Below are 27,795 nucleotides of genomic sequence, written 5' to 3'. Positions count from 1 at the left end.
TTTGTTTGTTTGTTTGTGAAAGAGTATGCACAGGAAACAAAGCTTTCTGTTTCTGTTATACGCTTTATAATATTGTCATAGTTTTATTACTACACATGACAGTTCTTTTGATAACTTTCCCCCCCAAAATAAGAAGAAGTTAGAGCCACTACACAAGTCCCATATCAGTTGTACTGCAATGAGAGGGAAGTGTTTGTTTGAAATTGCAAATTAATATACTTTTTTTCCCAATTGCCAGTAGAACTGTATCTAAAATCTCCCTCTTTATTTTATATTACCAGCAGCTCTCTTGGTTATATAACTAAAAGCCAGTTGCCATAGCAACCTCAAATATAATGTTAGTGTCGTGGGATAGATTCATAGAAAGCGTTTTAACCCGTGTGGTTAAGTGAAGTAAGGGACTGTTGCAAGCAGAGCAATAGATGGCTGGGCTTTTTTCTTCTGATCCATGTACCTCTTCTATATGAGGGGAAAGTAAGAGCGGTCTTATCTTGCTCATTCTCCCTTGCTCCTTTGAGGTTTGGGGTGCGGAACAGAAGCAGCAGCTCTTAAACTCAGTACACTTTGTAGTGCATTACAAAAAGAACACCTGGAGCTTGAAGAAGCTGCAACAAACAGAACAATCAAGGGGACAGAGCACCTTCTCTTTAAAGAAAGTGAAGGTGTTTGTGGCTATTTAGCTTAGGAAAAAGAGATGACGTAGAGAGGAGATGATGGAACGGGAACAGCCAACACAGTGCTCTCCATATGTCGTTAAATTACAAACCCCATTATCCCTGACCACTGGCTGTGCCAGCTGGGATCTATGGGAGTTCAGCAATATCTAGAGGCCATCATTTTTTGCCACCCCTGTGAAAAGAGGCTTATGGTAATAGAGGTTTGTGACAGAGGTCTGTGGAGAAGAATTTACTGCCTCTCTCTCATAATACTCAGTGTCACCCAGTGAAATTGATTGGCAGTAAATTCAGGATAGACAAATTGACTGGCAGTAGATTCAGGGCAGGACACCCCCCCCCAAACAAAAGTACTTCTTAACACTATACATGATTCATTTATAGAATTTGCTGTCACAAGGTATGGTGATGGCTCTAGATGTAGCTGGTTTTAAAATGGCATTAGACAGACTTATGGAGGACAGGACTGACAGTGACTATTAGCCATGATTCAGCATGGGGATTCCATTTTGCTCAGAATTATATAATTTGCTGAACAGGGGGAGGCTGCTGTTTTCATGTGCTGGAGTGGATTTCCTCGAAGCATTTGGTGAGCCAGTGTTGAGAACAGTCTACTGGAACAGATGAAAACCTGGTTTGATCCATTCATGGAATAGTGGAATAATACAGCTGACTGGGTTGGCCACTTACCAGTCTGTTCATTAAGTAAAAACCTAGCCCCTGGAAGTCAGGATTGTCTGTGCCATTTTACATGTGCTGGAAAAGGGCACATGCCGCAACCAAGGCTTCCTTCTGTGCTTAACTATGTGTAGAACGTACACACCAGAATACATTATTCAGCATGTTAGAAAGTACCACATTGGTGGTGGTGAAAGATTCAGTCTCTGAAATCAGATAGAAGCTTCATATCACAGAAGTACTCCAGACCTAGACAAGAGAGATTTGCTTTATTTGTATGGACATGCCCACAGCTCCACTAAATCCATTAAATGGTAGTGAAGGCCATCTGCACAACACCAGAATTCAGACTCGGCTAATACTCAGCATGTTGAAATTTGTGTATATTTCAGTGAAATGAAGAATATCCTTTTATTACTCAACTTCTCTCCCTCTTTCCCACCACCGCTCTCTCTCCAGAGAACTGCAGTTTATAAAGTTTCATAAATCCTATACTTGCTACTAAATGTGTAGCTTTTTGTGGGTTAGCATGAGGTACCCATGGAGAATTAAGTAGCTGCTAAGTGCATTCACATTGGTATTGAGACAGAAATAGAAGGCTGATCCTCCTTTTCCTAACTTTCTCTCTAAAGGCACCAGTATCTTTGTAGAGAGAATAAAGTTGGGAAACAGCTACAGCAAACCTCAAATCATTTAAACTGAATTGAAATGCAGCTACTTGGAAGCTAATTCCTGAATTTGTTGAAGGGAGGATGGGGCTTCTGAATCCATGGAATCCATGTTTGACGATAGCAAACGTCCTGTTCTGGGCTTCACACAGTGACCAACCATCTTCCCCAAGGAAGGGGCAGGGAAGGAAGATCCAAAGCAATCTACTTCCAGTTCTAAGCACAGTGTCCTTTCAACTTGGAGAACTTGTTTGTTTAAACCACAGTTTAAGCAGCCTTAGCTTTGTTTGAGCCATGATTTTCACAAACCACAGTTCCCCAAGTTGGGGCACATCAGAGAAGTATGGGGAATTTAAAGCCAATCTCCCCTTTTTGAGATGCAAAACAAACAAACGGTAGAGATTGAGTGTGCAAGAATGTGGCTCATTCATACAGTCGGGAAACCCTGGCCTTCCATTGTGTCTAAAATTGGCCAGTGACTTTCTGGAGTTAACCTGCACCTTACATTTTTGACTAGTAGGGGAGAATATACAGTGATATGCTTTTTTCCCAGTGCTGCTCTCCATTGAACTCAGTAACATTTAAGTTTATGTATACTGTATATTTATGTATTTGTGTGTGTCTGAGGCTAAGGCACCTTCTCTGTTTTTGTTTTTGTTTTATTAAAACATGCTTCTTTTCCTGCCCCAACAGTTACCCTGCTGTTTGTGACTTCCTACAGCACAATAACTTATTATCTATACTCCGAGCCCATGAAGCCCAGGATGCCGGGTGAGTGACTTTCCTTGTTTTTTGAATAAGTTATTTTCCGGCATGTTGCCATCTGTACATTTCTTACATTGCTAAGGTGAAGTGGAAGTGCTTGTTCGGTATCTTTCAGAATGTAAAAGGGAAAGGACTGGTGTTTAAAAAGAGTTGAGTATTGACTTTTCAGGGTATGTTGCTTTTCCTTTCGGTGTGTTTCTAGGGAATCTTGGCCACATCCTGAAACCCTGGCTCTCTAGCAGATGGAGAAACAAGTGGGAGACGTTTAGCCTCTTTAAAATGGTGTAACGTCCAAACCCCTATATCTTACCTAGAATTCTTGTTCCCAAATTCTAACTATGGTTTCCTGCTGGTGCAAGAAGTGGCCCCTACAAGGGTTCAGATACAGTTCTAATTTTTAAAATATTCCAGGGTGCACAGTTCTGGCACTCAAAGCAGTTTGGGTGGCCCTCTGCTCAAATTAAAGTATACTGTGATGATATAATTAGAACAAGGGCTTTCCCTTGCTCAGCTGATAAACAGCAGGAGCATATATATCAGCTCTTTACAGCTTGTTAACTTTCCGAACCTGCAGGGCTCTTTGGAGAGGCACAGTTTGAAACAGGAATATATTTTCTAGGTCACTGAAAGGAAGTGCCACTCTGTGCTTCCACTTGGCTCATCCTAATGGCTAAAGTACCAATACTTTTTACACAAGCACAGATGGAAGGAATATAAATTATTGACACTCAGATAGAAGAGCCATAATTTATGAATGTATTACAAGGTCTTCCACATTTAAGTAGCATGGTATCCTCATTTCATCTAGTTATGCAGTGATGTGTGCCATATATTATAGTCCGTTTTCATAAATTTATACTCTTGTCTTTTCTTCCAAGGGTGCTCAAAGCAGCTAACAATACTGTATAAATATTTTTTTTAAGCACCCATCAGCCAAAAAAGTTCCAGAAGTATGACAGACCAAAACTGGTGAAATGAAGAACAGCATTTTATTTTATTGAGTGAGATCATTTTAAAAATATCTACTGAAGAAAACGAGCCTGTGGCATGAAAACAAAACAAAACCATAAACAGGGTGCTAACTAAATCTCAATAATAATAATAATAATAATAATAATAATAATAATAATAATAATTTATACCCCTCCCATCTGGCTGAGTGTCCCCAGCCACTCTGGGCGGCTTCCAATCGAGTTTTAAAAACAAAACAGCATCAAATATTTAAAACTTCCCTAAACAGTGCTGCCTTCAGATGTCTTTTAAAGAGAAGATAGCTGCTTATTTCCTTCACATCTGAAGGGAGGGCGTTCCACAAGGCAGGCACCACTGTCTGGTTCCCTGTAACCTCACTTCTCGCAATGAGGGAACTGCCAGAAGGTCCTCAGCACTGGACCTCAGTGTCCGGGCAGAACGATGGGGGTGGAGAATGGAGAAGAGATTTCATTCGGTCCACATCTTAATGCAATGCATTTCTCCAAGCAAACAAACAGTATATACGAAAATGTGTATATCAGGGTTAAGTGTGCATGAAGAAAGTAGCATACAACATGCATTTTATTAGGGGAAATAGCATGCAAAAATGTGTATATTTGGCAAAACTGAATATGGAAACGTGAGGGATCTACACTAAAATGATGACATATTTTTGTAGAGATTTATTTTGACAAAATACAAACTGGTTCACAAATGTGGAGAACTCGACTTCAGATTGGTAAAATGAGAAACTAGGAGAAACCCAAACTGGCAGATCAGTTCATCCCTACCTCCAGGGCAGATGGTTCTAGGAGAAAAAGCTTTCTCTTGTTTTTTGCACTAAATATACCTAGCTATGCAGGAGACCCTCCACATCTGATCTCTGTGGTGTTTTTGTGACATTTTGGGGTAATTTCTGGGTTCAGGGCAATGTGCATGTGCATGATCACACACATATTGAACATGTGTCAATTGATTGTTTCCTATAGATCCTGAAATTCACCCAGCATTCCATTCAAACTGCAACTTTAAAGGCCATTATTTCCCATCAAGAAACCCAAAAAAATTCCAGAACACTATTCCTTCTTTCCTTCTTTCTTTCGTTCATTCTTTCTTTCCTTCCTCCCTTCCTTCTTACATTCATATGCAACCTGTCCTCTCAGGAGCTCAAACCAGCATACATGTGATGTCTGACCCCATTTTGTCCTCACAACAGCTCTGTGGGGTGGGTCAGACTGAGAGTGCTTGACTGATCCAATGTCACCCAGAGACCTATTCATCCATCTGGGAAAGCTTGTTAGAACTAAAATTTCATCGGGAAATCACAGAGAGTAAAATTTCATCGGGAAATCACAGAACAGGAGCAATCACACTAAAAGCCTTGCTCCAGATTACTGTGGAATGGACTCCTAAGATAATTGGAACTTGCAGGAGAAGTTCTCTTGCAGACCACAGTGACCTGCTGGGTATATAAATGATATGGTGGTCTCTCAAGTAACCTGCTCCTGAGCTGTATAGGGCCTTATACGTTGGTGCCAATACCTTGAATTTAGCCTAGTAGGTTGGGATCCATATAACGGAAGCTCTTTTGAAGGCTATTAATAAGTTGCAATGATGATGGTGGTACAGCTCACACAAGTTGATTAATACTCTTTCCAGGATGGTCAGAGCAACCATTGATGCTGGGTAATTTCCTTGGTTGAATAATTTCCTTGGGCTAACAAATTTGAACTGTGCAGAAGGACACCCTGAACAAAATATTATTGCTACCACATGACAAAATAACAAGGATATTTATACCAGAGATCTTAGTGACCCTAGGAATTCCCTCCCCGCTTTAAGCAGCTCCCAAGATTGCCAGCTGCCTTTGAAACTTCCCTGTATTCCAAAATTGGTTTGCCACAGGGTGCATCAGGCTGCTGTTATAAACAAAGGGGACAACCTGGGAGACCCACCTGGACTATTGCAGATGGCTGTAGTACACATGCCTGTAAAATACTCTCAGTATCCTTATTGATGTACCCCAAATTCCTCAAGTTTTGTTTTTGCTGTTGGTGTACAGAAAGGCAGATATTGCTACAGAACCTCAATATGCAATTAGAGTAGAAGTGGTAGCATACTGTTCTTTTTCTTTTTCTCCATTTTGTTGCCAAGAGTTATAGAGATTTTATGTAAGTCAGGGAACTAAAATGCTGTTGCTGAGCCTTGCTTTGCCTCTTGCTAGGGAGAAAATATCATTTTTGTTGGTGTGATTCCAAAATTCTGGGGTTTTTCATTTTCATTGCTGACTGACTAAATATAGGCCCGCTGAGACGGTAACATTTTTGTCACCACAAGCAAGTGTAAATGTGCCGAGAGAAAAACTGAGCATATATCAGAATATTTTGTGGCCCACATCCCCACACACTTATTTTTTCAGGTTTGAGCACTTTGATGTTGGTAGCAGAACCTTAAATATATTGTGCACAAAATACCGGGGTGGGGTGTGTGTGTTTTGTTTTTTGTAGGTCCAGATACACATTGACTTGGATCAGGGTTTCAAAATGCCAAGATTCCTCTGCTCAGTTTGGGGTAATTCCTGCCTCCTAGTACAGCAACACATGTCCCAGCCTAGGATGCATTAAATAATTGAGGAACGTTGTCCAGCCCTTCTGAGAGGCTTTAGGACTTGCAGGGACCATGGGATAGAGAAAAATTATTGTGCAAGCAGCCTTCCAATCGTAGTCTTTAGATACACCGCATTGTTTCTTTTTATTTGGAGAGCTGGCTATTTTAAAGCATGCTTCACTCCCCTAGTCCATAGTGTGCCACAGATTGCTTTTCTGAGTTGGAGAGAAGGACCCGAAAGCAGCTTATGGTGCCCAAGCAGACTCATAAAGCTGTATGTGCTCAGTCAGAACTTCGTTCTAACTCATCATTTTCCTGGAGAAAGACCTATGCCTGTCCAAAACACAAATGAACCCAACAAAAGTTGTCCTCAAACTTTTCCCATTGACTTCTTAATTACCTGTAGGTCTGTAGTCTATCCACTACGTACTCGTCTTCTCTAAAATAATTGTGATGATGCACATACAAGTTTCTGTGAAATACATGCAATGTGTGTTTATGTGACTGTATCTGTGGCAAGATATAAATCAACACAACTCTGCGAGGAATTTATGGTACTAATAAGGTTACTTATGCCATTTGTTACAGGTATCGTATGTACAGGAAAAGCCAGACAACAGGTTTCCCTTCATTAATTACAATTTTCTCAGCACCAAACTATCTAGATGTATACAATAACAAAGGTAAGAGCACTTCTTGCCCCTGCAAACTTAGCTTTGCTTTAACTTACTGATTTCCTCTTCCATTGTTCTACATCAGTTGTGTGTTTTTTAAACTTCCCTTTAGTTCAAGGTCGATTCTTACTACACAGTTTTTGTATTAAGTGAATGGATTTGTGGATTAACTGCCTATGGGGGGGTCTTTTCCTATCTGCAAATTGTAAATATTCACGATGCATGAAGACAGATTTCAAAAACTAAAGCCATATAGTTGTTGTTGTTATTGTAGTAGTAGTTACTGTTATTATCATGGTTGTTATTAATTACCTGCCCTTCACCATAAGTTCCCAGGGTGGGTCATTAAACATTAAAGCTCAATATTAATAACAGTTTATAACAACTTAAAATCACAAATGTTCAAATATTTTCCCACTGTGTCCTGCAGTGCTCTTTAGATTACTTTAAAGTAAGGGCACGGAACCTTTTTCAGCCTGGGGCCGCATTGCCTTCTGTGCAACTTTCCAGGTGCCACCTACCATTGGTGGGCAGGACCAGTGGCAAAGGTGAACAGAGCAATGAATGTAAATTTAAACTTGGTACTGTAGTCTGGTTTCTATACACACTTCTACCTCCAATCAGGCAACAGTTTTCAAGGATACAGCCCATGCAGGCATATACACTCAGGAAGGGCACAGACTAGTGAAAGGTGTGGCCTGGGGAGAACTGGTATGGTTGAGGAGGTTTAACCTGCAGGTCAAACAGATCTGGGTGGCCACATTTGGCTCCAGGTCTGAAGCCCCTCACCCCCTATTTTAAACCTGGAAGAACACTGAATTTCAAAAAGCCATTGAAATTATGGCTTGTTTCACACATGTCTGTGCATCATTCATTACATTATTGTGTGATAATTTATAGCTCAACGAATTGACTTCACTGAAAAGCATTGTGTTTTTCAGCATTGTTTGTGGGAGTTACAAAAGATCTACCGAGGGCTGCATATACATTTAAGGTACATTTAAAGCACTCCCCCCCCCCCAAAAAAATTCCCCTGAATCCTGGGAACTATAGCTTGTAAAGGATGCTGTGAATTATATTTATGAAAAGCAAACCAACAGTTTCCAGGATTCTTTTTGGCAGTGGGGGAGGTGCTTTAAATGTATGGTTTGTATGCATCCACAGGTATGTAATCTCTGATTGCTGGTTTGCAGATACAAGTCACTAATTCATACTTGGGCCCTCAAGTGTTGAACATGCAAGTGCAAAGCACAGATGGCCTGAACAGTCAACCTGAATTGCTTAATGCATGCACACAAAGTCAGATGTTCAGTCCAGCCCATTGCATGTTAACTTGGAAGCGTTACTGAGTCTAATGGAAAGAAACAATGCACAGGGTTGCAGCCTCAGTTGCATGAGGAATACAGTACTGCATCAGCTAACAGAATCCTGACCATAGCTATCAACATTTCCCTTTTTTAAAGGGAAATTCCCTTATTCCAAATAGGATTCCTCGCAAGAAAAGGGAAAAGTTGACAGCTATGATCCTGACAGGGTCCCAAGAGGACAGTAACCTGAGATTCTCCAGTCCCACAAGGATAAGTCTCACGATTTAGAAGCACTAAACTGTGTGTGCCAACAACTGCCATATGGAGATATCCATAGTCAACTTTCAGGTCGTCAGTCAGTCAGTGCCGGGAGATCCCTGTTGCGGATGATTAGGGTTTCCAAGAGCAGGTGAACAGTGCTAGAATGATTATCAGTTTCTGCCTACAGCTAGAGCTTCACTCCCACTACAGAATACAGAAAGCAATCAAGTCATGCAGTTGCATTTGATAATAGTAAAAAGTAATTCTAGGAAGCGCTGATATATTTTTCTCTGAAAGCTTAATGGGCAGCATAATTATCTTTTGTACAATATTTGAAAATTGGCAATCCTTAAACAATATAGATATGGCAGCACAAGGCTACTGAAAGAACATGCGGAAGCAAACTCTCCCATTTAATCTGTGCTTTAGTTTCGGTTAATTTTTTTGGAGTTTCTTTTAACATCGATCGATTATAAAGCATGTTTTCCTTTTGCTTTTTTGAATAATGGCTAGGGTACTTTCCCCCTGCCCTGCTCCCAGCCTTTAAAATAAAGAAAGCTTTTTTGAAAAGCAGTTTGAATAGTTGTTTTAAAGTTACTTATATTTGAGAGCAATATCAGCAGCATAAATTATTGATGTGATGTAAGTTAAAGTAGCTTTTAGATTCTCTGGATGAATTATTCATTTTATCACTTTAAAAAAAATATCCTAAAAACATTTATGTTTTAGCCAACTGCTCTTTCAGTGGTGGTGGGGATTTTTTAGAACCTTCTTTCTAGAACTGCTTTTTTCAAATGTATCATATTAGGTTTCATAAATTATAAGTATTAGTTTTAATGTTTCAGCCATATGAGGGAACTTGACCAGTAGAAGGATTTTAGGGCCCCTATAAATATTTCATAAAATAGCTGTGTTTTTCATTTTGGCATCAGTGATAGCAGTAATTCATTTTACTTACCCTTCCATACTAAGCCAAATCACGTGTCCACATGAAGAGCCAAGCTGTGTTTTGCCTGGTTGTTTTGCTGCTATACTACACTGAGCTAAGTCATGGTTTGGCTTAGCATGTTGTCGAAATCCGAGATCATGCCCAAGCAAGCCTCAAGCTGAATGAACCTCGCTTCTGCCTCTTGTTTAGTCTGTAGATATCTAAACTACACACCCCAGCTTTGGACAACACATGGCTTAGCACAGCAGCAGAATGATAGGGGACTCGCAAAGCATCCACAACCTCGTCTCCCAGAGTCTGCACTTTGGCACTAAGACATGGTTTGATTTAGTGTGACAGGTGAACAAGGCCCCTGGTTTGTGCTGAGAAATATCTTCATGTTGAGTATTATATATGCTAGAAAAGAAAAGTGACCAGAAGTAAATAAGAGAGGTCAGATTGAAATTACTGGCTTGCTTATACTTTGCATATAAGAGAACGGCAAAGCATTTTTGTCTTTTCTAGAAATCAGAGCCTATGTATCTGTCCTAAAATAACATAATGTTAAAGGGAAGGTCAAAAAACAGCATATGTTCCATTCTTTTTATATCTCCTTCACAAGCACAGCAGAGATCTTGGTGGTTCACGCTGTGAGTAGGGGGATGTAAGTGTGAAGATGTGGTTGGAATCTAAGATTACAACAAAATCCTTAGCTGCACAGAACTTTAGAGCTGATGAGAGATCACATCATTTCCCTGATCTCAAATACTTTTGGCTCTAAGGGGTACATGGTGACATCTAGCTGGAGTGGAATTTGAGGGGTGGGGCAGGGGGACTACCTAGCTGTTCTGATCTTGGGGTCCCAATATCTAACCCTTTACAGTGGTACCTTGGTTTTCAAACTTAATCCGTTCTGGAAGTCTGTTCCAAAACCAAAGCGTTCCAAAACCAAGATGCACTTTCCCATAGAAAGTAATGCAAAATGGATTAATCCGTTCCAGACTTTTAAAAAGAACCCCTAAAACACCAATTTAACATGAATTTTACTATCTAATGAGACCGTTGATCAAAAATGAAAGCAATAATCAATGTACTATACAATAAATTAAATAGGACAGTATTCCAGATGATAAAAATAAATTTTATTTTTTTTCTCACCTGCACTGATGGCAGTCATTGTTTGGATGGGGGGCTTTTATCCATTTCCGCAGTCACACAATCGATCAGTAGCTGAACTGGGTTCCACAATGCCACAAAAACAAATTAACTGAAAAAGCCTCAAAAACTAAAACGCAAAATAAATAGCAAAAACAAAAGCTCCAAACTTAATCCATTATGGAAGTCCGTTTGACTGCTGAAATGTATGAAAACCAAGGCGCAGCTTCTGGTTGGTGCAGACGCCCCGAAAACAATAGCCAACAGCCGCACCGCATGTTCGGCTTCTGAAAAACATTCAAAAACTGGAATACTTACTTCCGAGTTTTCAGCATTTGGGAACCAAGGCGTTTGAGAACCAAGGTACCACTGTACTTGTGTTAGGTTAAGAGAAAACAATAGAAATATTTAGAAAAGTAACTTTTTTATATAAATGCACACACACTGTAATATAAAACACACACACACACACACACACATGCACATTAATAGTAGTTCCATAACTAATGGAGGATGCGTTGGCCATATATTTGCTTCTTGACCTGGGTGCTTAACACAAGATGATGGCCAACAACAACACACAATTTGACATAATGTCAAATTGTGTGTCTCCTATCATCTGTGAGGGGCCAGCTTCTTTGTTAGAGGTTAGAATTCCATTTGACAGGTACCCATATGTTGCTTGCATGGGTAAATAGCAGTTTTGAAGGATGATTTACACTGGAGAAACAGTACGGAGGAAATGTTGTACATCTCCTCCTGCAGCTCTTAGCGCAACCCAGTTAAGTCTCTCCTGAGGCCATTTTTTACAAAAAAATGTTTGAGAATGTATAATGAATCGCCCACCACCTCAGTCGTGAATTCTCTTTTCTGTTGAAATTATATTAGCTGGTACAAGGCATAAATTCAATCTGGAAGCTGTTCATTAATTAAGTTAAATTGGTTAAGTTAAATTGGTTGGTGAACTGAGTTCATGCATGTCCACTGTACAATCCCCCAATTTCCAGTAAATGAGCTTCTGGTGAAGTAGCCTACACAATTACAAAATGACATTCCACCTTTTTAAACAAGTAGCTGTGCAATGGCCCAAAGCAAGGAAGCAAAATGGATTCTCAAGGATTTCATCCAGGCTGCGTTTTTAAATGAACCAACCTAATTTTCTTCCCACACTAACATGCAGAACAGAATGTAGTTATCATTCAATTTTCACATTTCTCTTCCTTTTTTATATTTTTGGATAAAGTGCATGCAAAAGTTTTGAATGTGCAACATTCAACATACTGCATATTTTTGTGTAGGTTTTGTTTTTGTTTTGTTTTGTTGATTGGAGGGAGAAGGGCAGCCAGTGTGGTGTAGTGGTTAAGAGTGGTAGACTCTTAATCTGGTGAACCGGGTTCGCGTCTCCGCTCCTCCACATGCAGCTGCTGGGTGGCCTTGGGCTAGTCACACTTCTTTGAAGTCTCTCAGCCCCACTCACCTCACAGAATGTTTCTTGTGGGGGAGGAAGGGAAAGGAGAATGTTAGCCGCTTTGAGACTCCTTCCGGTAGTGATAAAGTGGGATATCAAATCCAAACTCTTCTTCTGTGAGGAGGGAGAAGGGACTGACACTCCTGGGGAAAAGCCTGCAAGAGCCACGAGGAGCTTATGTGCGGCTCTTGGGGGCTTTTCCCGCCTGCCTCCCACCTGCATTCGCTCCATAAGAGGCACACACATTTCCCCTTACTTTTTAGGAGGGAAAAAGTGCATCTTATGGAGCAAAAAATACGGTAGGTGGATTCATCCCTCCCTAAAAAGTACCTGCTAGAACAAAAGAACTAAGTAGTTTACAAGACAGTATGAAATGTTCATTTAAAATACCAATAAAAAAACAATTATTAAATGCAAGTTACATAACTTATAAACAACCATCAGCTTTAAAACACTTATACCTACTAAAATTGTGTGTCAAAGTTACCTGGTTTTCTGGAACAATTTGAGGTTGTTCTTTTTAGGAGGCACTGAAAACAAAACAGTGAAGGTTCTTGTCCAATATCAATTGTCAGGGAGTTTGAAAGGGTAGGTGCTGTTAAAAGACTAATTTCTTACAAGTGCAAAAAATAATATGTGACACATGTAAAAATGCCAGTTCCACATATCTAAGTGGACAGATATGAGATGAAGTGATCCTTCAGATAAACTGACCCCAAGCTGATGAGGGCTTTATATACTAATAGCAACACTTTAAATGTGGCCCAGTCAATAACAAATAAGCAGCCATTTGCTACAGATTTCTGAGCATGATATATGCTCTGTTGTGTTATACGCTGACAGGGTCTCACTCCTCACTTTCATCACAAGTTTACCATCCATGAGGGAGGATCAGGCCCCAGGTATATGATAGTAACAAATGACTTCTTTCTTTTATAGCTGCAGTATTGAAATATGAGAACAACGTTATGAATATCAGACAGTTTAATTGTTCTCCACATCCCTACTGGCTTCCAAATTTCATGGATGTTTTTACATGGTCTTTGCCATTTGTTGGAGAGAAAGGTAAGTAACTTCCTTTCTTCACAAAAACAGTTTCTCTGTGGACTAGGATGAGGGGAATGGGCCGTTCACTAAAAGGGACCTGTCACACCTTGATGCACAAGATATTCTGAGACCTAAGAAATGTGCCTTAAGGGAGAAAACCTTCTTTATGATGCGCTGAGGTCTGCAGTATGATCAGCAGAAGTTCTTTTTGTTCCCAACCTTTTCTTAACAGCAAAAGTGATTTTTATTTATTGCGGTGGTGTACACTTCCTTTGAAATTCATTCAATTTTCTGAGCGGATGAGTTATCAGAGACTGGTGAAAAAGTTTAGCATCGTTATTTTTATGGCCTTTATGTCAGTGTTTCTCAAACTGAGGCTCTTGCTCTCTTCCATCACTTCTCCTATACAACTTCCCTCAATGCAAGAGTCTAAGATGTAAGAAATCCGCATAGTTTGGGAGAATCTGTTTTTACTTAAAGCTGCTATAGTGCAGTCATTTCTGCTTTTAATGTAAATAGAGATGGAGCCGGTAATTATAGGAGGTGTCATACATAAATTAGACATGATTTAAATTTTTAAAATAAGATATCAGATCTCAAACTTTCTCAAAAACTAAAAGAATGACTCACAGCTTTTGGTTTGGAATTCCTGCTTCCTAACCCCACGGCTTGAAGAGACCCACTCTCCAGATCTCACATATGCACAAATTAAAACAATTAGTGAATGGTTCAAGGATGTTCCTGTGGTGGTTCCACTCCTTTGAAATTCATTTGCCAGCAGAACCTACTGGACCATCTCACTTTGTAGCTTTTGGCACCAGTTTCCTACTTTCCCCCCACCTCTATTCATGGTTTGGGTTGCCATATTTCAAAAAGTGAAATTTCAGACACAAAAGGTGTTGTGCTATTTTTAATGAAATTCTCCAAAATCTACACTTCTGACATGGGCTGCCATAGGTCCAGGTTTTCCCGGACATTTCAGTGATTTCTGCCTGGAGTCTGTTTGCGAGGGCCAAATGCCAGCTATGTCCAGGAAATTTCGGACGTATGCCACAAACCCTAGTTTGTGTTTTGTCGCTTTCTGCTGTTTCAAGAGGTTGGGTGGGTATCTCAATGTGTTAGTCGGCTTTTATTGATACTGATTTTAAACTGACTTGCATGACTTTGAGCAGAACAACAGTGGCTTGTGGTTACTTTCTACTCAAGGAAAAAGCACAACTTGTGTTTCCAAAGCCCTCACAAAGGTGGGGGACATACAGAATGCCTTTTAGGATGAAACGGTAGGAATTTAGATCCTGTGTGCCTTGAGTGTCATTCTAGCTATGCTTGGGAGTTAGGAGTTTTTTAAAATCACAGTATCAGAAGCTTAGCTGGTGTCTGTACGGCAAAACAGGAAAAGTACCATAAGGGTCAAGACGATGCCTGTGTGGTTAATGAGCAATCCAAGAAGCCATTAGAGGCAAGAAAGCTTCTTTCAAAATATTGAAGTCTTATCCAAATGGTAGAAAGTAGTGCTTTTTTTCTGGGGGAACGCAGGGGTACACATACCCCTAAACATTTTGTGAATCTTTGTACTTTTGTCGACTTACTGTATTTATTTCCCCCGCTTTGAACTATAAAATGGTGATTTCCTTGAATCAAAATGAGAGTAGCCCTAAACATTTTTTTAGAAAAAAAGCACTGGTAGAATGTATTGCTAAAGATAAAATCACCAAGCATATAGAAAAAACAGCTTTGCTGAAGCAGAACCAGCATGGCTTCTGCAAGAGCAAGTGCCAACAACCATATAGATAGAGGTGATCTAGTTACTGTTGTGCACTTGGACTATCAAAAAGCTTTCGACAGTGTACCTCACCAAATATTCCTGAGTAAGTTTAGCAGTCATGAAATAAGAGTGGTCCTCTTGTGGATCATGAACTGGTTATGTAGAGGAAGCGAAGAGTAGAAATAAATGGACAATTCTATGAATGGAGGGGTCTAGCGAATGAAGTCTGCAAGGAACAATATTTGGTATCTGTGCTTTTTAACTTGTTCATAAGCATTCTAGAGTTAGGTGAGCAGTGAGATGGCCAACATGGTTGCTGATACTAAATAGTTCAGGGTGGTTAAAACAAAATAAAAACCCCTTACGTAAAAATGTCATTCATAATTTAATCTGCATAATGGCCACCATTATTAAGGTGCAACAAGATTATTTGTTGTCCTTATTGTGAATTAATTATTGCAGAGGGGGTGTTTGCTTTACAACCAAGCTCCAACTTAAATAGTGCTTTCCCACTAGCCTCCCCTTTTTGCAGTATTTCAGTTATAACCCATTTTGCTGTTTAGCTTCTATTTTAAAAAAATAGAAACTAAAATACAGTCCTTCCCCAGAATTTTTAAAGTTGGTTCTGGCAGCTGTTTTAATTATGCTTTCTTTGTAGAGAAGCTATTCAATTTTCCCATACCATTCTGCCTGTCATAGCATATTTGTTATAAACATTTTTATTTTAGGTATACATCTAATTGTGCACCTAAAAAATGTGATTTGTCAATATGGCAGATAATTGAAAATGGTTGTGTCATGCAGACCCACTGATCAGGGAAATGGAACAAACTGCAATTTCCTGTTGAATGTACACTGGGGGTTGTATTCAGCTGAAGTTTACTCTTAGCAGACACATTGAAATTAATGGACATAAGTTGTTCATGGTCAGTAATATCAGTGGACCTACTCTGAGTACAACCATTGGTAGCAAAGCCAAGTTTGCTGCTGCATAGTATGTGAAACAGTCCTAAGAGGATGGGAAGCTTTGGAAAGCCGACATTACCATGTGCTCCAAATACATTACAATTTGGTAAATGTATTTTAGGCTAAACTCCAAGTTCGACAAAATAGCTTAAACAGAACTGCTTTTTCAGCAAAATCCAGGGTGTGCTGGTGCAGAAGTCTCCTGACCTTAGAAAGACGCTATCAGCTTGCATTAACAACCACCTAGTGCTAGGTTTTGCTTTTTTCTTTGAAGCCTTCATTTATACAGAAATGCCTTCTTTCTCTGTTTAAGCATTGCTGGGTACTTAACTAAAATATCTTATTTTTTGTCACTAGCAGCACCCAATAACCTCAGCCTTGTGCCTAGTACATGAGAGAAAGTGAAAGGAATGAGTAACAAACCTTCAGTGGGGCCTGTAGAAAGCCTGACCCAAACTGTTCACATTGAGCCAACAAACCAAACTTCTGAGGAAAAGACACTAGGCTTTCCGTTTGTAGTTCAGGCACCGAAAGGGAGGGATGAGCGTCTGTATATTTAAAAACAGGAACTTACTTGTGCAGTGATCCTTCAGTTTGGGCAGTGGACAGTACCAATTATCCCTTATTAACCACATGAGATCTTGGACCTCACTCTGCATATTCACACAAATAGCATCAAAAGTCCAATGCTATTGGCATATGCAAAGTGTTGTTTGTGCTGCGACTGCTTTCTTGTCGGACACACCAGGTATCTCCATCTCTCACACATCTTCCATGTGGTTTTTTTTGCAGTCACAGAGATGCTGGTCAACGTGCTGAACATTTGCTCAGATGATGAACTCGGAACAGAGGAAGATGGCTTTGATGGTAAGCGCCTTGTGTCTTCTGCTCAAGTGGTGTGTTCCAATTAACGTTTGTGCCTGAAAACTGTCTTTATTAATCTCAAGGCAAGTCATAGGGTGGGCTATGGGAGGAACTCTCTGGCCTACAGTTAAGTTCTTCCAAGCTGCCCAAGACAGTGTTCCTGCTAGACAACGGTATGTTTGCTTTTATGCATGGTTTGTTGGGAAAGAATGAAAAATATATCCTTCTCTTTTTTTGCTCCTCTTCAAATCAAAAAGGAACACAGTTCCAAAAAATACCTTCTCTATGCCCAGAAGCCTGTGCAGAATGGGCCCAGTCATTTATAGGAACAGAATGTCAAAGTTGGTTTTCCCTTTGGGTGATAATAGAAGGATATTTGTCTTGTTAGTTATTACAAATTTCTTACGTTAGAGGCCAGCCATAGGGTGGCAGTTGAACTTGAAGTTAAGGTCCTCCCTGCTTCAGAAACAACAGGTCCCTGATGAGACCATTGTTCTTACATGTCCAAAACAAATAGATCATTATGAATCTATTCCAGACACTCCAGCAAAATACAATTTTAGAGAATCCAAAAATCTTGGCTTGGCTCCTTAGCCAACCATTATCTGTGATCACTGTGAATGCCCTGTGTGATAAATGTGAGTGTCTCCTAAAGAAGCTTATCACAACTTGCTCCTCCCTGAGTCCTCTGTCATGTACAGAGAGTCTGGGGAATAGGGGTGGTTTTTCGCATTTGTGCTACATTATGAAGAAGGCAAAGAATTAGCAGGATCATCTAACACACAGTGTGAAGAGCTCCAGCTGTTTCTTGCCTTATTTTAAAGTTGCTGAGAAATGAAAGGGGATCCACATGGTGCTGGACATCTCCTGGCAAGCTGGTGTGAAAAAACTTGTGTTTAGAGATTTGACTCTTCTCCCAGTAAACTGAGAGTTTAATCATGGTTTTTCCAAGGAAGACAAGATAGACACCATGGAATGTGTGTATTTAACATGCATAGCTGCTAGATTTCGTTTCGGCATGGCATTCCCAACCTAGAGAATAACAACTTTCAGCATATTGCACTAACTGGAGCTTTGGGATTGTTTTATGGCCTAGCACTTTATAAGTCAGTACTTATGGAAGACGGTATTGTTCTAATGACTGATTCCCCTTTCCCACCAAACACCACTGTTTGAACAGATAGAGCAGTTCAGCTGTTTGAGAGAATGGTGGCTTTGCCAACATAAAGAGGCCAATTTGGGGTCTTCTGTGTCTTCAATCACTATGTCTCTTATTAATGAAATCTTCAAACATGATCCAAGTAAATAAACTCGGGGCAGTTCCTAGTGTTTCTGCCTACATATTTATTTTATTTCTGAGGCAAGAGGGAACCTACAACACACTGAGGTAAAATAAAATACAGAGAGGAAGTATAGATAAGAATGGGTGGCCATTGGGTTCTTGTACATTTTGGAATGCTGATTGTTAATTTATAGTATTGATATAGAAGCTCAGTACTGGTCCCACTGTCTGTTTACTGTGGTTGGCAACAACATTCATCTAAAGCAGGGATAGAGAAATGGTGGTCCTCCCAGATGTTTTTGGACTCCAACTCCCATCAGCCCCAGTCAGCATGGCCAGTGGCCGGGGATGGTGGACATTGTAGTTCAGTGACATCTGTAGGGTCATGGGTACCCCATCACTGATGTAGAGCCAAGGCCATAGGGTTATTCATCCTAAAGAGGTCCAACAAACATAAAACCAGTCTTAGAACTGATTTCAAAGTGTGAGATGAAAACCTGCTAGATAGCCTTTATCTTATGCATACCACTTGTATATATTATGATGGAGGATAATGCATTTTATTTCAAAAGTGCCTTGGTATCAGCTAATAATTTTACATCATTGTGCAGGCAGAGTATTGCTGTCTATTATTTCTATGGCCTTATGGTGTACCAAATGCTTTATAAACCATATCATGTTAAATTCTACCTTATTGTGAATAAGTTAATACCTGTACTTTAATGGAATAATTTTCATATAATGTCTTCTGCTTTCCCTAATTGCTGTACTTAGACTATATTTTCATCTCAGATGCATGAGACAGATTTTGTTCCTGCCTTGAAGACTTGTTAAAAGTTTTCTAAAACTTTTTTGTTAGGACTCGTTCTTATTTTTAGCAATGGCTTAAGCTGAAGTCATAAATATATATGGTGTAGAGTAGCTTCTTTCTCTTTAGTGACCATGCTGAAAAACTAATGTCACAGAATCTAAGGATTCAATTTGAAGTATACATATTAGGGACTTGTAGGGACGCGGGTGGCGCTGTGGGTAAAACCTCAGTGCCTAGGACTTGCCGATCGTCAGGTCAGCGGTTCGAATCCCCGCAGCGGGGTACGCTCCCGTTGCTCGGTCCCAGCGCCTACCAACCTAGCAGTTCGAAAGCACCCCCGGGTGCAAGTAGATAAATAGGGACCGCTTACTAGCAGGAAGGTAAACGGTGTTTCCGTGTGCTGCGCTGGCTCGCCAGATGCAGCTTGTCACGCTGGCCACGTGACCCGGAAGTGTCTGCGGACAGTGCTGGCCCCCGGCCTCTTAAGTGAGATGGGCGCACAACCCTAGAGTCGGACACGACTGGCCCGTACGGGCAGGGGTACCTTTACCTTTACCTTATTAGGGACTTAGCCTTCAATCCTAAATTCCACTTACCTCAGGGTAAGCCCCACTGAATTTAGCAGAATTTATTTATGAATAGACAGGGTTAGGATTGCTCTGTTGGTCCCAGTGAACTAAGATTCTCCTTTAAAACAAACTGGTCCGTTTCTAAACATGCCAACTTCAAACGATAAGTTATGAGGATGACTTGCTGAACAATTTGATTGGTTGAATATCCCCTTGTTTGTTTTAAACCAGTGTTTCCCAACCTTTTTTGGGCAAAGGCACACTTGTTTCATGAAAAAAATCTCGAGGCACACCACCATTACAGCCCCGTGACGTCAGCGCGCAGCGTCACGCCGGGAGGGACATGAATTGCTAGCAAATTACATAATCACCTCCTTGAGGGCTGGCTCATCTTCTCCGAAGGCAGAACCCCATTAATTAACAGCACAGACTCACACCATAGCCAAGACGAGGGGGGAAAACCTCAGTCATGCACAGTCATGCACATGTGGGGGCTAAATGAGGACGAAGACCGGGCAGAGAGCAGGGTTCAAATCACCCCACCTGGCCAGGACAATCCCTGGGTTCTCCCTTGGGCCACTCGCCTGACCCACCTCGCAGGGCTGTTGTTGCGAGGATAACACGGGGAGAACCACGCGCGCCCCCGGGAGCTCCTTGGAGGAGAAAGCGGGCGATGAATGCAATGCACGAAATATATGAGAGGCAACCAGGTTTTGCAGGTGAGGGGCCCCCGCCAGTCTCCGCTTCCAACACCCGGCGCAACGACGCCGAAGTTTCCCCCCGGGCTCGGCTCGGGGAGCAGCGCTGCTCCCCCCGGCTCCCCTTCGCCCTCCCGGCTCTCTCTGCCGCCCACTGGGGACCCCCCTCACCTGCCAAGTCCGGAGCGCCGGTGGAAGTTGCATGCATGCATGCAGGGCGCCGTGTTGCCATTGCATTGCACTGTACTCCATGCAACGCCTGCACGCATGCATTGCCTTGCACGCCCGCCAAGGGGTCTCCCCGCGGTCCGATGCGTCCCCTCCGGCGCGGATGCAGCATTGCAAAAATAAAACCCCCCCGACGCAGCCCTACCTGGGGGGCAGCCTCCGCCGCTCCGCCTCCGCGGGGATCCCCGGGCTCCATCCTGCCGCCCGATCTCCACGGGGGCGCAGGCAGGCTGCGCGGGGTCTGCGCAGAAGAGCCCCTGCCCGCCCGGCCGCCGCCGCTGCGCTCATTCCATGGCCGGGAGAAGAGCGTTTCAAACAAAACGCCCGGCCCGCTGGGAAACGTAGTTTGCGCACCCCGCGCGGGCGCGGAGCCCAAGGGTGAGGGGACTACGGATCCCGGCAGCCCCTGCGCCGGGGACGGAGGGGGAGAGGCCAGGTGCAGGGATGGAGGGACGGGTGGGCGAGCGAGTGAGTGAGTGGCAGCCGCCAAGCCTTGGCCGAGAGCCAGGAAGGGCCTCCCCGGAGGAGGAGGAGGGAGGCGCAGAGCGGGAGGGAGGGAGGGAACCCCAGGGGTCATCTAGTGACGGCGCCCCAATCGAAAATTTGACTTAAAAAAAAAATCTTTCGAATTTTTTAATTTTTCCCGCAGCACACCAGGCAACATCTCGCGGCACACTAGTGTGCCGCGGAACAGTGGTTGGGAAACACTGTTTTAAACCACAGTCCCTAGTTCATATGTAATACTAAACTGAGATACTTTAAAAGTGGAACTGAAGTTGGCTGTGTATAAGGAGGAGGGGAGAGTGTGTGATCCCAATACTTTGGTGAGATTTTGCACAAGAAATAATGTTGGAAGAATGGTAATATTTATAGGCAAATGTTCCATCAAAATTCTCAGCAACTGGTATTCAGAAACGTACTTCCTCTGTCAGTGGAGGCAAAGCATAATCATCATGGCTAGCAGCCACTCCTGTTGTCCATGAGTCTGTCGAATCAGTTCTAAATTGTGCAGGTCTCACAACCACAGCAGGCTCCCTGCTCTGTCCTCATGGCATGAGCCTTTGGACACCCAAATAGGGTGAGGCAAGCGGCACATTCAAGAGCTTGGGTGCCTCCAAAATGGGACACTGGAAACTTTTGCAAAAATAGTGTTTGTCACATCAAGCTGGCCTAACTTTAACCAGAGGTCTGGGTACAAGGCTTGCTAGTTTCACCATCTGTCGGTGCGGAGGCAAGGGTTGAGTATAATTGGGAATGAGGGAACATTCCTTCTAACAATGGTTGCATACATGTGTAACGCTAAACCATTCCTGCTTTCCCCATGCCTTCTGTGAGGCTAGGAGGACTTCTCAAGTTTAGTTTCAGTCTCAAAATGCCAGCTTTTATAACCAAAACTGTAAGGGGGGGGGTGTCCCTGAATACTCCAAGCGTGCCTCTTCTTTCAAAGAGATACAAAATTCTCAAACAATCCAAATTGGTTTTTTCATCAACAGTCTTGCTTGGCTCCTAGGCATGCCTGTTGATAAAAATCTGCATTGTCCCCATTCCAATATCTGCTAAATAGCATATTTGCCACAACCAAACTAATTACTAAAAAAAAAAGAGCCCACCTTATACACTGTTGTGATAATATTCCTCATTCTTTGCTCCCTGACTGCTGATTCAGCTCAGTGACATTTTTCTTCTTCATTGCCTTCCTTATCCCCAACCCTCATTGCTTTTTAACCTGATTGCCTGGGGCATCCCACATGATAACCATCTATGATCACATCACACCAGATGCATGCTGTTGTCAACAAAATCACATGTGTTGTCACAGCCAGGTTAAATAGCAGCGAGGGCAAATGGTCCTAGAAGAGATGAAAATGGTATAGAGAAGCAATGGCTGTAAGTGGTGGAAAAGGGCAACAGATAGCTGGGGAAAGAAGCACTTTTCATTTAAAAAAGTGAGAATTATGTGAAACTAGGTTTTGGATTAGATCTAAGATCACAACCCATCAAAGTACTGAAGCAGAGACTGCATTAGATAGATAGATAGATAGATAGATAAGATTAGATAGAATTTTATTGATGGAACTCTCATAAACAAATAGCTTGTTGTAGCTACCATTTATTTTAGAAGAATCTCTGCTGATTCTAATTAATATGTGTAGATGAGGGACTGGTGTCTAGCAACAGTAAAAATAGGCTTTCTGAGACAGTATGCCCTGTGATTATTTGTTCTGACCTGTTGATTTGCCTGCTTTAAGGGAAGGGGAAAAATTTAAAATTCTTATATAAATGCAATGTATCTAAATTTATTTTGGTTTAATCTTGTATTTGTCATCAAATATTCTTAAGGAGGGAAAACAAAGCAATATGTTGGTTGGGGTTTTTTTAAAAAACACACACACACAAAACACAACTTTGCCTATTGCCTAGCAACCTGAACTAGTCTCTACAACTAGCTCACACTTTATGTGTTATTTTCCTAATTAATGGCATTCCTGGCTTACTGAATTTGACTTAGATGATTAAAAACCTTAGGAGGCACTAATTAAAATTATGCACTTACGATAGACGGCTTGACAGCGGACGACTTGATTTGTCCTTTGCACTGTCATCAACAGGACAAACACTTCTTCTTAATTAAACCTGGTCTAATTTTTTCTTGCTTAGTATAATTTCAGTGAAATATAACTGTAGCACTTGGCACGTATTTAGTGGACAGGACCTGCTAGGGGATTTAGAGCTGGTGCATAGCACATTGTTTAGAAGGTGAGCAGTGAGTTTTCCATCTTGAGGAGTTTGTTGATTGCACTGTGAGCAAAAGATGGTAGGGTTATCAAAATCCCCTGTGGATTGTTGCATGTGTGATAATTAGAGTCTAAAGTGTTTTTTACTTGGGGAAGTCCATCCCACATCTCAACAAGGCATTCATTATGTCTTGGGCCCATACAGTCAATCCCCCTCTGCTAGTCCATGCATGAGCTCTACCCCTGCATTTTATTTTTACAGCAACCCTGTGAGGTAGGTTAGGCTGAGAGATAGTGACATGCCCAAGGGCATCCAGTGGGTTTTGTGGCTCAGTGGAGTTTCGAATGAACCTTCCCAGTGCTAGTCCCCCACTTTGACCACTGCTCCATGCTGGTTGTCATTTACATGGCAAAAATGAGTACAAATCCATACATATACCATATTTTTTGTTCTATAAGACTCACTTTTTCCCTCCTAAAAAGTAAGGGAAAATGTGTGTGTGTCTTATGGAGCGAATGCAGGCTGCGCACCTATCCCAGAAGCCAGAACAGCAAGAGGGATTGCTGCTTTCACTGCGCAGCGATCCCTCTTGCTATTCTGGCTTCTGAGATTCAGATTTTTTTCTTCTTGTTTTCCTGCTCCAAAAACTAGGTGCGTCTTGTGGTCTGGTGCGTCTTATGGGGCGAAAAATACGGTACATGCCCCTCTCCTCCTCCCCTGGTTAACATGCAAAGGTTGATCCCCTTTAAAAAGAAGTTGCATGCCCCAAGCACCATGGCCAATAATAGACCAGTCTTGTGGTTGTCTTGCTGCATTTTAGTTTATTGCACAAGTTACTAACAAGGCTTTGAGCTGCAGAGTGCTTTTCCTCTCATCATTGTTTTTTCCATTCCTTCTTGATGTTCCCTGCCTAATTTTGTTTCTTTTCTATTTTTCAGAATTACTTAAGCATTGCTTTCCCATTGATGTTGTCGTGTTTTATACTTTCCTCCTCTGCCTCCCCTCCCCCCCTTTTTTAAAAAAAAATCTGCAATCTTCACTGATCTGTTTCTTTCCTCCCCTTTGGAATATCATAAGAAGATCCTATTTATGCGCAGAAGAAAGGTATTATTAAATGGGCAAGAAAGGCTTACATTTAATTTGCTTTTGTGTGACTTTTCCCAAGTGCTAACTTTCAGGAATTTCCTTCTTCATATCAGCCACTGTGATCCCTCCCATTTAGCACCAATGCTTGATTCTGCCACAGTCTCGGCTCTGGACTGAACACTAGTGCCCACTTACATTAAATGCTTGAAAGTGAGCACATTCTCTACCTAGAGTCAGGAAAATCACTGCATTTACTTTGGTAAGGATTAAGCTACATGTGATCGTCCATGACAGATCTATGTCTTTGAAGGCATGTTTGCCCCATTCACATTTAAATCAGGACAGGCAATTGAAAGGGCCGTATGACGTGAAGATCTCTAGCCCTTCCCCACCAACTGCTAAAATTTGAGCAGACCCTCCTCCTTGCACGGAGGGACATATTAGGAGTGGAGGGATGGGGTGGAATCAGCACCTCCTGCCTGAGCACAGCTTTAAATTGCACTGTACATTTCATTCATGAATGGGACAAAGCTGCAGTTTGGGCCTTCGCCTTGCTGTGAACCTCCCTGGGAACTTGATGAAGTTGTATACAAATTTAATAATAAATAAATAAGCAAATAACCTTTTTTTCCTAAAGTGTTGCCAGTGTGTCATATTTCTCTTCTAAGCATCTGGTAGCATCAGAATGCCTGAGGGACCAGGTCCAGCTCTTTCTTATGAACCTTGTCGGTTTGCACTGTTCCATGTTGCATAGGAAGATGGTGTTGAAACTAAATGAGTTCAATGGCTTTTAATGCTGAATGAATGTAGTGGAGACTATATAGAATTGGAATTTGCTCATAAAATTTGTTAACTATTTCTAAATGGTAATTCCAACATTAGTCAATCTCTGAGCTGACCCATTTTGAAATTAATAGGCCTTAACTTAGGTGCATTTCAATAAAAGCAGCAGACATTTGTTTTGGAAACTTAAAAGATATGATAATACCTATGGAGGGAATAAGCTTGCTTGAGCTGACAAAATTATGTAAATCTAAGGGCTATATAACATTCTTTACTTATACTGATTTAATTTTCTGCAACATTTCTTGTCTCCTTTTTCCTACAAGTATTTGTGTTCTTTTCTTGTTTTTCCCTTTCCCCCACTATATACCTTTCAGAGACAGTCTCTTGTCGTCATTGTTGGCTTTTTGCAGTATAGTGACGCTGCAGAGAGCTTGCTGGGGAGACCATGCATTAAAAAGAAGGGACTCAAAAATAACTTAAAGGTTTTAATAAGAAAAACAAAAACTCCATTTACACTAAATATATTAACAAACAAACATGACCCAACCACCAACCCATCCCCCAGGGTAATGGGAGAGCTAGATGCTGCTCCTTATATACTCTACCCAAATGCTGACACACCTTAATCAAATACAACTCAGCAGCACCTGCTATGTTTCACAGCTGTAAAGCTGGGTCTCGTTATCTTGCTCTGGCCCTTGCTCTGGCCCCTTAAAGACATACACATGGAGTGGAACAATGATGAACCTTTACATTTAAAGTAACCGTTCAACATTTCCCCTGCGGTTCATCATTGTGGAACAAAAACATAAAACATACTTTGTACATGTTTTTTCATGTGTAACCTTTGGAAGTGCTTCTTGTAAACTGCAACCTCTAATGTTTGGTATGTTTAAGGTACATTACCACTCTCTTAAGAGCAGAGAAACATTGCATAGTGGGCTTTTCCACATTGTGATGCATCTTTTAACAAAAGCTTAACTGTTTCATATTTTACACTTGGTGAATAGCACAAATCATAATCTCCTGGAATTTGTTGAAAGCCCCTAGCAACTAGTCTTGCCTTGTACCTTACAACTTCATTTTTGTCATTCATTTTAACTCTATAAACCCATTTTGAATCAATAAGTCTCATATCTGGGGTTTGTGGTACAAGAGACCAAGTGTTATGCTCTTTTAAAGAAGCTATCTCAGAGTTCATAGCTTTATACCAATTTACAGCTTGGTGCATGGGTAAATTCTGAACATCACTGTAGCTTTTTGGCTCAAAAACCACCTTATTGGCATACACAGTATTAAAATGTTCATCTGCAAAACGCTGTGGCTTCTGCCTCTTTCTATCTGAACGTCTCAGTCCGGAAGGAGAGTCAGACTCCTCAGACTTAATGGGACTAAATGAACCACTAGTTTCAGGTTGTAAATCATCATTGTCAGACTGAAGAGGTGCCTGTAGGCTAAGCTCACGGTCAGAAAACTCAAGGGAATCTAACCTTCCCTCAGATGCCTGTGACTTTAAATCATCAAACAAATTATCAGATTCAACAGGCTTTTTGTCTTTTTCTATTAATTCAGAATCACCATTTCCTCCTGCTGCTGCTGCTGCTTCCTCTTCTTCCTCAGTATCATTTATACCATCAGTATCTTGGAAAACAGCAACCCCATTCCAATTTACAGTTTGTATCATGCTTCTGGTAATATGAAATTTGCCAGTTGCTGGTATATAAATTCTGTACGCCCCCTGCTGGTAGCCCATTAATTTTCCCTGAACACTACGTTCACCCAATTTCTGCTTAGCAGGATAATGCATAATTACATCTGAACCCCAAATACGTAGGTATTTCAGATTAGGGCGTTTTTTAAACAACTTCTCATAGGGGGTGACATCTAAACCAGAATGATAACTGCGATTTCTAACATAACAAAAGGCATGGAGTGCTTCAGCCCAAAACGCTTTGGGCAGATTAGCATCGTGCAGATAAGTTTTAACCCCTGCCTGCAGGTCACGCTGCACAACTTCAACAAGCCCATTTTGCCAGGGACTTCGGGGGCAAGATAACTCATGAGTAGTCCCCTGCGCTTCCAGGAATTTCTCAAAATCTTCAGAAACAAATTCCCCACCCCGGTCAGAAAACAGGTTCTTAATTGGTTTGTTAAAGTGTGTTTTTACCCAGTTGCAAAAAACCTTGTACTTCTCAAATGCTTGGGACTTCTCAGCTATTGCATAAGTCCAACAATATCTACTATACTGGTCTATCAGAGTAAGCCAGTACTTTGAACCTCCTAATGAGGGTGGGAGTGGCCCAACTAAATCACAATGTACACGCTCAAATGGCTCAGTTACTTTCCTATCTGAGCACCTACCCTTGCGTGCAACCTTAATCTTATTTTTGCAACAGGATAGACATTGCATAAAGAATTTACATGGTTTTAAGTCGAGGCCATTGACAATATTCTTTGTCTTAATTACATCAGCAAAATTCAGGTGTCCCAGAATTCTGTGCGCCATGTGGATACACCCAGAATGTGGTCTTACATTCCTCAACCCCTGGCTTGACTGTGCTGCTCTGCAATTTATAGGCGATTGGGAGTAGGTGCGAAAATACAGTCTATATAAACCATCAGATTCCCGGGCATACAATAGACGTTTGTTCCCCTCGAAAAACTCACACATTGACTTTAAGAAACGCACAGTTATGCCTTGACGAGCAAAGCACCTTACTGATAATAAATTGTCCATTGACGGGCAGTAAATGCAGTTCGCTATTGTAATGTTTAAAGAGTCAAGTTTAACGGTACCCCT

General features: G+C 41.4%; 1 protein-coding gene across 6 annotated transcripts in view; it reads left to right on the top strand.

The window, feature by feature from the left end:
* The window catches only part of PPP3CA (protein phosphatase 3 catalytic subunit alpha), a 189,697-nt gene that overhangs the window by 146,939 nt on the left and 14,963 nt on the right, over window positions 1–27,795 (top strand). For 2 of the 6 annotated variants that reach the window (XM_083459238.1, XM_083459235.1), the window contains exons 7-11: window positions 2,714–2,791; window positions 6,953–7,047; window positions 13,097–13,222; window positions 16,728–16,802; window positions 24,201–24,227. In XM_083459238.1, coding sequence (XP_083315364.1) covers window positions 2,714–2,791; window positions 6,953–7,047; window positions 13,097–13,222; window positions 16,728–16,802; window positions 24,201–24,227 — 401 coding nt within the window. The remainder of the gene's footprint in view (window positions 1–2,713; window positions 2,792–6,952; window positions 7,048–13,096; window positions 13,223–16,727; window positions 16,803–24,200; window positions 24,228–27,795) is intronic. The other 4 variants (XM_083459236.1, XM_083459239.1, XM_083459240.1 and 1 more) reach the window with 2 other exon arrangements.

The sequence above is a fragment of the Podarcis liolepis genome, assembly GCF_965112155.1.
Source record: "Podarcis liolepis genome assembly, chromosome: 9".
NCBI lineage: Eukaryota > Metazoa > Chordata > Lepidosauria > Squamata > Lacertidae > Podarcis > Podarcis liolepis.
The sequence above is the reverse complement of the archived record's forward strand: the minus strand, read 5'-3'. Positions and strand labels throughout refer to the sequence as shown.